We start from the raw sequence: 15,167 nt of genomic DNA, 5'->3' as shown, positions 1-15,167 counted from the left end.
CCCTGCTCGCCCTTACCTCTCCCCCCTGCCCCCAAATTAACAAGTAGAAATCCTTGATCTGTACATTTTGTTTCTGTTTTAGCTCTCATATTAGTGATGCTAAAAAGTCCCATGCTTAATTTCTGTATAATAATAAGAGGCCTACCTACCATTAACGTGCTTCCAGTTTGTCCGCCCTGACATGTATGAAGATAACACAGTTTCTCATTAGAAAGTTCCAGATCTGAAAAAGAAGGCTTGTTGGCAGTAATGTCGGTGGGCTTCTAGAATCCCTTCACAAACCAAAATTGTTTGTCTGCTTAAACTGAAAAATTTGGAGGAAATTCATCTCTTTGCTAATGAAGGATTTGTTCTGTAAAACTTTGTAACAAAAGCATACAGCTTCAAGAGGTTTCATGTGCACACTGGTGATGATTTATTGATGCCAGTTAATTTCAAAGATCTGTTGTCATGTCAGACTTAAACTGAAGAAACTGCACATCAGGACTTACATGTAACAGTTAGCTACAGCTATTTTGCATAGTTCCTGCTAATTTTTTATAGAATTAATAGGCCCAGTTATCTCAGTCTGAACTGTCATGTCACTTCCTGTCTTGTGATCATTTTAGCCAGAGGAGAAATTGTAATGTTTGTTCTTGTGAATATATTTATTTTCAATTAGGTCTGCCTTGAAAAACTGAATGACATTCAGTTGGCTCTTGTAATATCAAGACTTTATGAATCGGAGTTTGAAGTATCTAGTACTTACAAATCTGTACTACAGAAGAGAATTCTGGGAAGTGTGTGTCCTGGAAAAGAGAGCTCAGGAAACATGCACTATGACCCTTTTCTGCGAAGTATGGCTTACTGGATTTTGGAAGATTATAGCAAGGCTCTTAACACTTTAATTAAACATTCTGTTGAAGATGAGGGAGGTAAGAATACGTTAGGTTGGTTTTAACTATTTGTTCATTTAAGTAGTAGTTTCTTAAGTGTATTCTGAACAAGGCCAAGTACTGCACAGTTGCTTGCCATTGCTAGTAAAGAGTTTGCTGTAGCAATGTATGTGGCTTTTGTAGTAATTGTGGTGACTGTGTTGTTAATCCTAAATCCCATGAATGTATACTTAATTTATCCTTTAAGGATGTGAGTATCAGGATAATGAGAATCGCCCTGAAGTGATGCAGCTGTTTTTCCAGCAGCAACTTAAAGGCGAAGACACAAAGTAACTTCAATATCTAGTTTGACTCCATCACAACGTAGGAAACAAATTCTGATTGTGTTTTGTAGCTTTTAGTCCTTGGCAAGAATTGTTTACCACAATCATAAACTGCCATAGAAAAGATTTTTGATATTTGCTATGATACAAAGTGGTCCACGTGGTGTCTGAAATAGCATGTAAATCTCCTGAAATGATTTTTACCTGTTCACTTTAATAGGCCTTATAAGAATCAGTTGTGATATTACTTAAAGTTAATGTTCACAAGGAAGTTAAATGTTTCGAGTCCCTACTAGTTAGCATGCTAGCTGCATTTCAGTCCTGGCTACTGAGAGAAATTTTATGGGGATGAATGGAGATCCAAATCCCCAGAGTTGTGTAATTAATTTTAAAATCTGATTTCAGTAGAAGTTATATGACTTAGGATAATTTTGAGCAAGTGAGGGACATAATGCTCAGTTGTTTCCATCTTGGTCACATCCTCCTGCATAAAATATTTTTTAAATGTTACTAATTCTTCTTTAATCAGTTCAGTGGTTTATTTGTGGTATTTTGCTTTATTTTCTTACTTAAAAGGTTCTCTTTCATATACCTTTTCCTATTATTTGTAGTTAGTTGTGCCATAACTCCCAAAAGAGGAGACAGTAAGGCTATCTGTCTTGGCTAACCTCAGGCCCAGGAGGCTGTGTGAATCATCTATGCTGATGCTTTTATGTTTTTAGGGTTTTTCATTTTGTGGTTTTGGACATGAAAATAAATTGGGTAGGTGCTGAACTGCTATACAATTTATTTATTTGCATGTAATTTATAAAAAACATTTATAAATATGATGGATTGCCTAGTTTTATTATAAATTGCGTTTTTGTTAGAAGGTAGAAAAAGTAAATAATAATACAAAATTTGTAAAGAAGACTTTTTAAAGTAAAAGTCCTTGGTAAGATGTAATATCTTACTGTAATTTAGTGATGGGGACTCAAGAAATCTAAGCTGAACAAGAATGTGGTCTTGTTTGACTGCAGTAGATCTGGCCTGACTGCAAGGAAAGTAAACGCAGCTGTTTTAATGATCTTACCTGCTGTGTTAGATGGGTCTAACACTGTAAAAACTGGTCCGTGGTGGACCACCCCGATTACTTGGAGTGAGTGTGCACGGCTGGGAGCCAGCAGGGCCACTCCTCCTAGCGCAGGCTGGCCCCCTGCGTCCGGATGAGTTGGCATTTTTTGGGATATAAAAGGCCCAGGGTTTGAGAGAGATTGAGAGAAGGAAGCGGATCCAAGTGCTTTTTATGGCCAACCTTACCTCCACGGGGACAAATGCAAAAATATGTGCCTGCAACCCTGTTTGCTCTCAATGCACCTTGGAGCTGGCCTCCTGGTGATTGAACAAATGTGTAGGTTGGTAAGAATCTGTGCCCAATCTATTCTTTGGTAGCCTTTAGTTCTCTCTCTTTCTGGCTTGGGATACCTCTGGATTTTACATCTGGATTTTACATTTTAGATCTTGTAATAAACTTTTTAGTAGTTTGGGGTGTGTACGTGTGGCTTACATTCCTTCTCCACCCAGAATCCTTCGATCCCTGGAACACCTGCTTTCCCACTCAAGCTTCTCTTTTTAGTAGTGATGAGGTTTGTCGGTGTCCTCCCTCCCAAGATACTTAGATGATAAAGGTGCAAAGGAAGGTGAAAAAGGGGGTGCAATGAAGTAAACAATCGAATTAATATTAAGACCTTATAGCCTTCTGAACTTGGAACTTTGCAGATGGATTATTTCATACAGAATGGTATATTTTCCTCATGATTCAATATCTTTTCAGGTGAAGAAGATGGCTCATCAAGTTGTAACCCTGCAGTGTTTAACTTCTATAACTACTTAAGAACACATCCTCTCCTGTTGAGACGTCATTTTGGTTCTTCTGATACATCTTCCACACACATTTGCCTAACAGTAGAAAATGGATTAGCTGACAAAATCAACCTAGGCGAAAGACGGCTGTTTTTCACCACTGCATATGCTCATCTAAAAGCTGGTTGTCCTATGTTGGCCTTAGAAGTGTTATCAAAAATGCCTAAAGTTGTCATGAGGTCGAAGTCATCCTGTAGATCCCCTAGTTTAATGGATACTAGTAAAGACTTCTCACCATATTCTCCAGTTAAAGAGTTGGAAACAAAAGACCAATCTTCCAGTGTTGATTGGTCACAGCCAGTGCTGAATGGTCTAGGTTCCTCTTCAGATTGTTCATCAGGAAAACATTCAAGTTCAACTCTTTCCTTTGATTGGAGCCAGCCATGTGTGGTATTTGAAGATGAGCACTTAAAACTACAGTCAGACAGTGATGAAAGTGAGAGTGAAGATTCTTCCCTGGTAATGAAAGAGCTAAAACCTCTGAAGAAAACTGAAAAATTACATGAAACAAATTCTAGCTACACAGAATCTTTTAGTGTAGTTGATGACACAGATATTCTAAGTCAATCAGAAGATATAATTTCAGCACAACTGAAGTTTAGAGCATGCCTTAAAATTCTTACTGTAGAGCTTCGTACATTGTCCACTGGTTATGAGGTAGATGGTGGGAAGTTGAGGTATCAGCTTTATCAGTGGCTTGAAAGAGAAGTGGTAGCTCTTCAAAAGACATGTGATTATAGTGTTGAAGTAGAAGACAGAGAGTCAGAAACAAGTGTGATGCCAGAGGAAGCTATGTTACATGAGAACACTGAAGACTTAGCTGACCAGCAAAAACATGTACTACAGAAAGAAAACTTTCAGAAAAGACGTCAGTGGCTCCTGAAATACCAGTCTCTCCTAAGAATGTTCCTTAGTTACTGTATACTTCATGGCTCTCATGGTGGAGGTTTGGCATCAGTCAGGATGGAATTAATTCTGCTACTGCAAGAATCTCAGCAGGTATGTGGGAGAGCTTAGTTTGTGTTTTCTCTGCTTTTTGTTTTTTGTAGATTTTTTGGAATGTGCTTAATATTATTTTGAAGTTTTCCTACAGTAGTATGCATCTGTTCTGTATAAATAACACTGCTTTTTACATGTTACGTTTTCTCTAGGTTATGGGGGATTTGTTGTTTAGAATCCCCTTCCTGTCTTTCAAATGTTCTGTTCCCTTTAGGAACCTGTACTATCACTTTGTATGTGTGTTTCTTGCTTGTTTTTAGGAGCAGTCAATACAGATACCTTCCAGCCCTCTACCAGAGCAAAGTTCCATACCTCTCCTATTTGCTTGCACAGCTAGTGCCAAAACAGTGGTGGCTAATCCGTTGTTACATCTTGGTAACTTAACTCATGATATATTACATGCCATAATAAACCTTGATTCACCACCTCATCCAGATACTCAGAACAACAAAGTATGTATTTCTTTTACAGTTGTTTGGGTTTGTTGTTGTTGTCACTGTTAAGTTTGCTAAAATAACAAATCTTTTCTGAGAGCATGAAAACTTTCTGGTGTGCATACCTGTGACAAGTAATAAAACTGCAGAATATGAATATTTTCTGTAGTACTTATCTTGGGCTAAAATAATGTCCACTGATTTTTACTTACTGTTGAGGTGCTGAGCATCTACTTAAACAAGCCAAATTAATTTGGCCTCTCTTGGGACTGGATATTTGTCCCAGATGATATCTGTTATGGGAAACATGCTGTACTACACTATCAGTGTCACATTCATCTTTATGACAATATGATCATTATTTCTTTTACGTTAATGGTAAACTCTGTTTCAGTTCTAGACCTAAATAAAACTAAGTTTTGAAGTATAAAAACTAACTGTTAGTAAAGCACAGTAAACTCAGACTTCTTTGTGAAACAGTATGTATGTTCATACAGTCAAATATAATCTGGGGTTTTGAAGTTATATCTCTGCAAGACTTCTTCTATATTCAATCTTGGACTGGAAACCAAACTGAAGGTGTTAGGTTAATTTTTTCCTGAACTTTTCTATGTGTTGGCTCCCAAATCATACTTACTTTTACTAGGGATTCCTTAGAGAACACTCAAGAGGTTGCTCAGTTCCTACTTAGTGCTTAGTGCTTCTTTTCAGAGCAAACAGAAAAATAAGTATAATTTTTTTAAGGAATCTTTTTGATCTTTGTGTATGTTTTGATACATTAATAAAACTATCAGATATGATTAAAAATATTGATCAGTGATACCGAGTAAATCTGTATGTGTGTCAGCTGTACAAGAGTTGGTCAAAAAATAAGCCGCATTGTAATTTTCATTCTGAAGCAAAACCTTTTTATTCTGAACCAGCATATTGCTACTGTTTTAGGGTGACTGTCGTGTAGAGGTTTAACATGTTGCTGTTTCTTAATTGAAAACACAGCAGTTAGAGCTTATCTGTGATTATGGGTTGGTGGGGCGAATGAGTGCTTCCCCATCCTTATCATTGCAAAGTGAATTAATGTATCTGAAATGAATTCTGAAGAAAAGGCTGTGGAATTTTGCCATAAATACTTGCACCTTTCATATTCAGTGCTTGTTCCACTGTTACAAATCTGTATGCATGAAAGGCTGTGATTACTAACCGCTGTTCCCTTTGAGTGTAATATTTTCTGTAAAACTTTGTCTTACAGATATATGTAATGCATACCTTAGCAGCGTCACTCTCTGCCTGCATCTACCAATGTCTTTGTGATGGTCACAGCTACAGGTAAAGGTCTATGAAAAGTACTTTTTAGAGAGTGGTCAACACATTGTCTTACTGTAGTGATGGTATAATATATAGTGCACCAGAAGGCAGTGTTCACACGTGCCTACATCTAGAAAGGGCTATCACTTGAATAGTTTTAAACATAACTTTTTTTTTTTTTTTTTTTAATAAATACGACATCCCACTTTTCTGTTTCACAGCTCATTTCAAGCAAATCAGTTCACTGGAACAGTGTATCAGACAGTGCTATTAACTCAGCGCCATTCTCTAAGAACAGCAAGCTTAGAAGAAACAGTGACTCCTAATACATCACCTGCTCAGTGGCCAGGTATCTAGTGTTGATTTGTTTCTTTCCCCTTAAGGAAAAATTAATTGTCTGGATTCACTGTAAGAGCATGTAGCTATGCTCTGGAGTTTCTAGTAGCAGTCATAAAAGCTCGTGGTAAAAACAAGTTCTTATAATAAAATTTTATCTTCGTTTTTCAAAAGCTATAAGCTAGTAGTTCTGATTATTCACAAAGTTACTTCGATTGCTTTCTCTTGCTAAAAAATGTTAGTGGCGGCTCTAAGAAAGGGCAAGTAAACAGAAAGTAGGGTGAAGTAGTGTCCTGTGCTCTACTTGCTCCCCCTGGCGGACAGGTATGAGACTCACTGTTACTCTACTGTGTTTCTCTTGAAAAGGACTTGAAAGACTATTTTAGTGTGTGCTCCATCTCAGAATGATTGTAGCTTATGTACGACTTTTGAACTAACTTGAAACTATTGAAATGAGGAGTTTATAATGAGTTATGTTTTTCTGTAGCTGTAAAACTTCAAATTTGCAGCTTAATTACAGAGAATTACTTCAAGTAATTCTGAACCTGTGCTGGAATTTATGCTAATGAAGCTACACTGGTCACATTAGAGGGAGTGTAAACTGTGTAATACATATCTATATGAGCTTCAGTTTACACTTCTAACTTTAATGTAAATGTTTCCAAGAAATATGCCTTCAGATTATAGGATTTCTTTTTTCAGTATTTCTCATGAAGAAAATCTTTTAGAGAACCTTAAGCAGTCTTTGTGCTTGATGCTCCACTGGGGTTGGTTGGTTTTTTTTTCCCCCTGCATAATGTTCTGTCACTGAATGTACAGATTTTAGAGAGAAATTGGGTTGTTACCTGTTTTCTGCTTATTTCATTAGCTGCAGAGTTAAATTTCTAATGAATGAGACAAGGGATTGGTAGCAGTTGTGCTTACAGGTGATATCACCTTGGACTGTTTTCTCTTTTTAGTAGCTTCACATGCTTTATGTGCAAATGGGAGAATATGACACAAAACATAATTCTTTGGCCACTGCTATTTGTATTTTCACTTAGGTGCACAAAGCAATACAGTCAGAGCCAGATCTGAAAATCTATGGCATTTATTGGGAGCATAAAAACTCTACAGCTTGCTTAGTACTTGGGTGAAAGAATACTTGTCAGACAATGTATACTTCAAGTTCATGCCCATGATTTTTGGTTCATTTTATCACTATAAAGTGAAAATCTAGAGTTTCAACTTTCAGTGTTACACTGGAGTTACAAACCAAACTGGTGAAACAAGCACCACAAGACAGTCAATGAGAAATTAGTATTTAAAATATAAGACTTGGATGCTATGTATTGAATATACTGTGAGACACTGAATTCAAAGGAAAGAATAGTAAAGAGCTGACCCCTTGCTCAAAGAATTGAAAAGAGAGACCTTGAGGCATGGAGGAAAGAAAAGTTCATGTAACTAGTGTAATCAAATGTATCACAGAGTTTCAGTACCAGGGAGTTGAACTAAAGTTGCCAGGTTTTTATTTAAGAGTTATCCCCAAATTTTAATGGTTTTGTATGATTTCCCTCTCTCCCTCCCCTTATCCTTGAAACGTTGCTATGTATTTCTGTAACTGTCAGTCCAAAACATGAAGCTGAAAAGCTATAATGAACTGTTAAAAATAAATAACATGACAGTTTCTCCTGGATTTTTCAGTTTCCTGTAAAACATAGAATTTTTGTACAGTAGAAGGTACTAAATAATGTGAGTTTGCTAGTCAAGATACCATGATAAACTGGAATATGTTCACACACATATATGGGGGGGTTTTTTTCCCTTTTTTTTTTTTTTTTATAAACAGGAATAACAGCTCTGATACATCTCTTGAATTCTGCTGGTGAGGAAGCCCAGCCAGGTCTCACAGTTTTACTCTGTGAAATTCTAACTGCAGTCTACCTGAGTCTCTTCATCCATGGCCTAGCCACACATGCTAGCAATGAGTTGTATAGAATTATGGCTCATCCACTTAACAATAAGATGTGGTCTGCTATCTTTGGAGGAGGAGCTCATACACCCAGCAGAGGACAACTTCAATTAAAGACAAAACCTGGTTAGTTGTATTGGTTTATTTATATGTGTCTTCTCGAAAATGATGTGACTGCTGAAAGCTTAAGAGTAATTGCTTTAAATAGTTCATGTTCATAAAAATTCAGTATGTTTTAAGATCTGCAAAGACAGACAAGGATCTAAATGTAGTAGTATAGCTATTGTGTAGAATAGAGTAGGAAACAGAAGTGAAACCTTTTGAAATAACACTTCCAAGTAGCACAACTGCTGTAATGTGATGGGATTAAGTTCTTCTTAAAGAGAAAGTTTTCAGTACTGTTACAGCCTAGTTTTCAATGCTAATTTTGAAGCTTTCCAATTCTCTCATAACAGCAATATATTCCCATTTTGCAAATACAGTATGTTTTCTCTCTTTGGCAGGTAGGCACTTCCCAATGCCTAGCCCACATCAGGTAGTAGTGTTCTCCATGGAATGCGTGGGGTTTTCCAAATCCCTTACCACCTTGAGTACTCATAGTCCTACCAAATTTTCAGGCAAGATACTAGATTTAGTACTAGGCCTTTACATGCAGTTTGCTATGTGTGATTTTTTTTTTTTTTTTTAATTTTTGTTTTGCATATGTCAAAAGACAGAAAAACTTCTGTTTGCAAGCCATGACATCAAATTTAATGTGAAGTTTTTTAATTAAAGCAGCAGTTGAATTTGGCCTTTTTCAAAAAAATTTGCAGTGGTGGTGTACTCTTAGTACACTTAATTTGAAATCAGTATGCAATATAAAAGAACTTTGACCATGGTTTGAAAGGATCAGAAGTGTTTCATATCTTTGTCAGAAAGCTGCTTGTTTTGCTTTTTCAGTGCATTATTATGCATGTGGATTTCTAAGTGTTCGTTCTAGACATTACAAAGAAAAGGTGTCTTGTTGCTAGTCAGTTTTGGTAGTCTAAGAAGCCTTTAGGAAAGCAAACAATCCTCAAGTTTTATATTCAGATGATTGCAAATTATCCTGAGGCCCAGAATTAATTCTGTAATGCTTTTTTTTTTTTGGTATAAATTTCTGCTTTATAATTTAGTTGGACTTCTATAAAACCAGGAACAACGTTCCTAGAGATAGTTTTTAAAAGGAAGATTTAGTAAAAATACTTAAGCTATGTACATCACATTTGAACGTATACGTAAAATGTAACTTAAACTGTATTTTTATTATTATATCATTACTATTGCTGTTAGAGGTATGTTATATATAAAAGTGTCTTACCTTGCATTTAAGGCAAACTGAAAATAAAGTCTGTTTAAATACAGACTTTGTCAGACATTACTCTGAAAATACTTTCCTAAGAGATCTTTAATCGAGTTCTTATTCTAGATCTGATGAATTTTCACTGTGATACTGAATAAATATTTCTTATTATTACTTTAAGGTAAATATAGTTGCCATATCAGAATTGTTGGAAGCTATAACTGGCTGTTGTTAGCAATTCTAAGTTTCCTAGGTGTTGGTAACTGTATACTGAGTTGGATCAATGCTGCTGCTACTACTGTTTTGAAGTGATAAAATAATTGTCTTTACATAGAACAGTATTTTGAAATGTATGCTGAATTCCTCTATACTGCATATTTTTCCTAAAAATGAATGCTAGCTGTCTGATTACAGTATTAGTAAAACTTACTGGAAGAATCAAGAAGCTGAAACTGAAAATTTAAGGGAAGAAAGGAGCTTTTTTAAATTCTAATTTGTAGCAATAATCAAACACTGGAAGACGGGTTTAGAGGGGTTGTGGAGTTTCCATCTTCGGGGTTATTCAGAACATGAAAAAACTAGGTCATCTCCTAAGTTAGCCCTCTTCTGAGGAAGGGTTGTACCAGGCCCCTTCCAACCTATGTAATCTTTCTTTTAGAGAGAAACTGAATAACAGGAATATAAAAATAGTTCCTGATAGTCTTGTAAAATCCTGACCTCTGTTAAGAATTATTTTGAGTAAAAAACTATTGGTTTATTGCCTTTTTCACAGTAAAGCTCAAACAAAGCATAGCAGTTTGAATGCTTTTTAGAGCTGCCTGACATGTTATACTTTCCAGCTGTGTTTCTTCGTTTTGTGGATGCATTTTGACAAACTGGATTAGCATTTGAAAATTTACTATGTCTTAAAACTACAGATATGTTTTGTTTTTAAAGAGGCAGCATCTGAAAAATAACCCTATTGTTGATTATAGTAGTTTTTTTCATACTCATATTTACCATATAGTTTTTCTTCAAAACTGCCTCAGAAAACTTTTTCATAACTGAAATCCATAAGGAGATGGTAAGTTTTCCATAATCCAGAGGTTTTTTTAAGGAAAAGTTTGAATTTGGCTTTACCAGTTAGAAATCCATAATTTCATTTCATACTTTCAATTATTCCATGCTACAAGAGTAAATTAAATTCAAAACTACTTCCTAAACTTGAGTATTTTACAAGAACACTTCATAGATTTAAAGTTGTTATTTTGGGTTTCAGATGTAGAAAATTAGAAATCTATTAATACTTGACTATTACGACAAGTTGTTTTTCTCTGCTGATTGTCCTAACTTTCCAAGCAATTAAAAAAAGTTTTAACAGAAATTATTATTTCTGGGTACTTTGGTAGAGAGAAATAACAAGATCTCAGCTGTTCCTATGACTAGTTTTGGTCAAAATGCCGTAAGTTTTGAGAAATAGATGCCTTGATAATGAGGACGTGCATGTAAAATTTATGTGTAGGATATGCAGTCCTGCTGTCATCTTATGCACATATTTCTCGTTAGATCCTCTGAATTAATTTGTAGCTTTTGCTTGCTGATGACCACCTAGAAAACATACTATCAGTACAGATTTTTATAAATCTTAAAGTTACTTAAAGTAACAGAGCGTCTAAACAGAACATGAATTTAGCGTTTGGGCAAGTTTGCTTACGCAATTGTAAAGAAAATCCAAACCCTTAGCGCTCTTGCATTTATCTGCTTGCTGTACCTACTATTGGGTAGGTTTCATTCAGACTCTAAAACAGAACAACAACAACAAAACAACAGCAAAACCTGAACTTGCATTGGTAATTCAAGACTAGAAACTTTATGCTTTGGGCTTCCAGCCCAAAGTTCACCAATCAAATCAGAAACAACAGTACAAATCTCCATATTTAGACTTTGTCTCCAGGAATGGCTTAATCTCAGAATGTAGAAAAGGATACATATCCCTTGATTTTCTTTTTATTTATTTCTTTTTTTAAAGCCTTCTAGCTTGTGTAAGACCTACAACAGCCATGCTGAACTGCTCCTTTTTAATGCAGAAGTCCCTATGATAGTGTTAGTAATGGAAACTTTGACATCAATGTGAGAATAATTGCCTTAAATTCTAACTCAGAATTAGAGACTGCAATGTTGGGCTTATTTTCTTATGGTATTTTGGGGTACTGCATACTTCATTAACTTGTGTGGCCTTTCTATTCCATATTAAAGTCTTTGTCTTCTCACTATTACTCTCATATTCTTAGTTAAGTCAGTCATTAAAACGGAAGTTTGACTTGAAGTGTTCACACTGTGAAAGCTAGAGGGTTGGGTTTTTTTTTTTGGCTCAGTAGAAGATACCTTAGATGATCAGAGCAGGAAGTATCAACGCAGTTTGTTTATGCCACCAAGTATTTTCATTATGCTTAATCTAATTTTGAAGAAGTGTCCATTCACCACTTACTGAAATGTGCCAAGTCAGAATCATAAAATGGTTGGGTTGGAAGGGACCTTGAAGATCATCTGCTTCCAAGCCCCCTGCTATGGGTAGGGACATCTGTTATATAATGTTTTCAGAAACATCTGAGAGCTTAATATATACTTGCTTTGGGCTTTTCAGTGAATTGCACTAGTTATTAAATGTGCATAAGTAGAACAAAGACCTTACAGTGTTGTGCACATACAGTAATCGAACTGCAGCTTAATTGCAGTTGCTGATGTTGAGTGCTAATTCATTAAATTCATCACCTTGGCCACACAAGCTATTGCCCATGAGTAAGCAGAACATCATGTTGAAAATTTCAGGATTAGTAACCTTGCAAAATGCAAGTTCTTCTTAGATCTGAAGTCAAAATGTCCAATAGTGTATATTTTTACCATGCTGTTGTTTCAGTTGGCTTACATACCTTCCCAGAGAAGTAGGTATCTTTATAGGGCTTTACATTTACTAAAATGATTTGAGGTGTGATACAAAATCAGTATTTCTTTGTCATGTCTCTATCATTCCACTCTGTTCTGGGCCTCAGCAGTGCTGATGCTTGTTGATGCCTGCAGTCAAGGACAATGCTTTTTCTAACTTTACATCTCTTAATGAAGAATTGCATTTTTCCTGGGGTATTGGGGTGTTGAAGTTTCATGCCTGCATACAGTCTTCAGTAAAACACAGTAACTGACTTGATTTTTAGGTTTTGGGGAAATTGTAAGAGATCTGTCTTTTAGCTCTTCTTGGGAAGGTGGAAGAGAGGTGACATGGGCAACAGGCTTTTTGAATATCATTGCATGTATTAGATCTTGACAGAAATAGAGGCATTTTCCATGTCTGAAAGACTCCAATATTCATGGAAAATAACATAAATTTTACATTTGTCCTATAAGTAAAATGAGACCAAAGAGAAATGTTTTGAATGCAAAAAGCATGTAAAAGACCTCTAACTAGGCATATTAGAAATTTGAAAGTGAGTATAATTGGTAATCTGAAATCCCAAATGACAAAGTCAGATTTTTAATGTTTTTTTAGTTTATTCAAAGATTTTTAGAATGCAATCAAAAAAAAAAAAATTAGCATTAGTGGTATGAATTCCAAACCATTTAGAAGGTTGTACTTTCATTTGCCCTAAATACTGATTTATTTTTTTTTTCAATGACTAGCCTTCAGTATTCTTAAAAATACCAAGAATAATCCAACAGAATGGAAAAAAGTACTGGTTTAAAGTAAAGCATTTGTTTTTTCAGTTTTGCTTAGAAAAACAACCTGCAAGCATATACTTGCTTATTTCTGTATTATGCAACACTTGCTCCTTCTTTCCTGCCTAGTGAATTTCTCTTTTTTTCTTTTTTTCTTTTTTTTTTTTTTTTTTTTTGAAAAGCAATGGCTAAAATTTCATAGTGATGCATGTGCATGCTCTTTCTTAGCTGATGAGCTTTAGATAATGAATTGAAAATACATTTTACTGCAGCTATTATATTTGCAACTTTTAGTACAGGTAAGTGGATTTCAAATAATATCCTTAACAGTGTGTGTGTGGGAAATACAGTATAGTAGTGCAATAAAGACTTTTAAAATATCCCAATTTCAAGATGAAAGATGTGATGTTGTCTTCAGCTTTTATTAAGTTCTATATAAAAATGATTTTATAGTTCATATATATTTCACCTCTCCTGTGACGGAGGGCTGGGAGAGCTGGGTTTGATCAGCCTGGAGAAGAGAAGGCTCAGGGGAGACCTTAGAGCAGCTTCCAGTGCCTAAAAGGGGCCCTGCAAGAAATCTGGAGAGGGACTTTTTCCAAGGGCATGTAGTAACAGGACAAGGGGGAATGGCTTTAAACTGACAGAGGGAAGGTTTAGATTAGACATTGGGAAGAAATTCTTTACTATGAGGGTGGTGAGACACTGGCACAGGTTTCCCAAAGAAGTTGTGGCTGCCCCATCCCTGACAGTGTTCAAGCCAGGTTGGACAGGGCTTGGAACAACCTGGTCTAGTGGAACATGTTCCTGCCCGTGGCATTGGGAGTGGAACTAGATGGTCTTTAAGGTCCCTTCCAACTCAAACCATTCTGTGATTTTATGATACCACGTAATGGTAATGGTTGTCTTCATACATGGTCCAAAATGTTTTGAAAATCCTTGAAAAAATGTGGGGTTTTTTTCTGGTCTAAAAGTAACCAGAAATTATGAAAAAATTCCATCAGCCACTGTGAATAGAGAGTTTTCCCATTCAAAAAAAAAAATAAAATCATAGTTGTGAGGTAAAAAAAAATGTTTTTATTAAAAAACAACTTAAAATTTATCTCCCTCAGGGTTCAATGTCGGCTTAGGTAGTGTTATGAGCATGTAGGTCTTATATGTGGAATATAGCTGTTCTAAATGAGCAGTTTTTCTCTTGTCTAGAGTGTTAGACCTTCTGTTTTCAAGTGATTACAGTACCTAGAAGAGTTTTGAAGAGAATAGTCTTTCAAGCATCTATCAAGAGTCAAAAGTCTTCTGTAGATAAAACATGTAAAGAAACAAACAAACAAAAAAAGGTATAGGAAATATTTCTTTGTAATACTTCACTTGTGGCACATAGGGATGTTGGCTCTTTTGGTGCCCAAAAGTGTTAACTGGACAAAGTAATTTCACAAGTTTCAGTGGAAGTTATTGATGGTGGGTCCTTGGCAGCAGAAGGGAATAAGGAAAGCTAAAGTAATAAAGCATCCATTTGCATTTGTGATGTTCATATTAGTTCATCCTTGCACGTTTGCTTTTTTGAAGCCTATCTATTACTGCTGTTAGATCAGCCAAAAACTCAAGTCATAATGCGAATTGTATTCCACTTAAGAGCTGTTTAGATGAGGTCTTTTCTGACTAGCTGCCTGGTCTCATTATTGCTCTACGCAAAACAAAAGCCTCTTCAACTAAACAAGAAACAACCAATTTTTTTTCCTATACTCTTCTTCCCCAACTGCTTCCCCTGCCTCTCCCTTTAATAAGTAAAAAAAAAAAAAAAAAAAAAAGGGTGGGGTTGGAACTGAAGTGTGCTCAATGATTCCTTTGGGCAGCGTCATCGGTTTTCAAACCTTAATTGGAAAAGGGAGATTTTGAGATGCTTAAGAAAAAAATAAATGTTCAGTAGTTGGTTACATAATTCTTGAAAGTTTTGAGAACTTCAAAAGGCAGTTCAAAAAATTTACTCTCTTTTTATCTTACTGTTTTATGTTTCTTTCTTTATGTGAGTCTTGG

At 35.7% G+C, this 15,167-nt stretch overlaps 1 protein-coding gene across 2 annotated transcripts in view; it reads left to right on the top strand.

The window, feature by feature from the left end:
* The window catches only part of DMXL1 (Dmx-like 1), a 68,564-nt gene that overhangs the window by 33,248 nt on the left and 20,149 nt on the right, over positions 1–15,167 (top strand). For both annotated transcript variants that reach the window (XM_010022331.1, XM_010022330.1), the window contains exons 23-28: positions 662–914; positions 3,018–4,099; positions 4,360–4,551; positions 5,780–5,856; positions 6,057–6,184; positions 8,003–8,251. In XM_010022331.1, coding sequence (XP_010020633.1) covers positions 662–914; positions 3,018–4,099; positions 4,360–4,551; positions 5,780–5,856; positions 6,057–6,184; positions 8,003–8,251 — 1,981 coding nt within the window. The remainder of the gene's footprint in view (positions 1–661; positions 915–3,017; positions 4,100–4,359; positions 4,552–5,779; positions 5,857–6,056; positions 6,185–8,002; positions 8,252–15,167) is intronic.

This window comes from Nestor notabilis, unplaced genomic scaffold (assembly GCF_000696875.1).
Source record: "Nestor notabilis isolate BGI_N333 unplaced genomic scaffold, ASM69687v1 scaffold15359, whole genome shotgun sequence".
Classification (NCBI taxonomy): domain Eukaryota; kingdom Metazoa; phylum Chordata; class Aves; order Psittaciformes; family Psittacidae; genus Nestor; species Nestor notabilis.
Note: the sequence above shows the minus strand (reverse complement) of the source record. Positions and strands in the feature narration are given on the sequence as shown.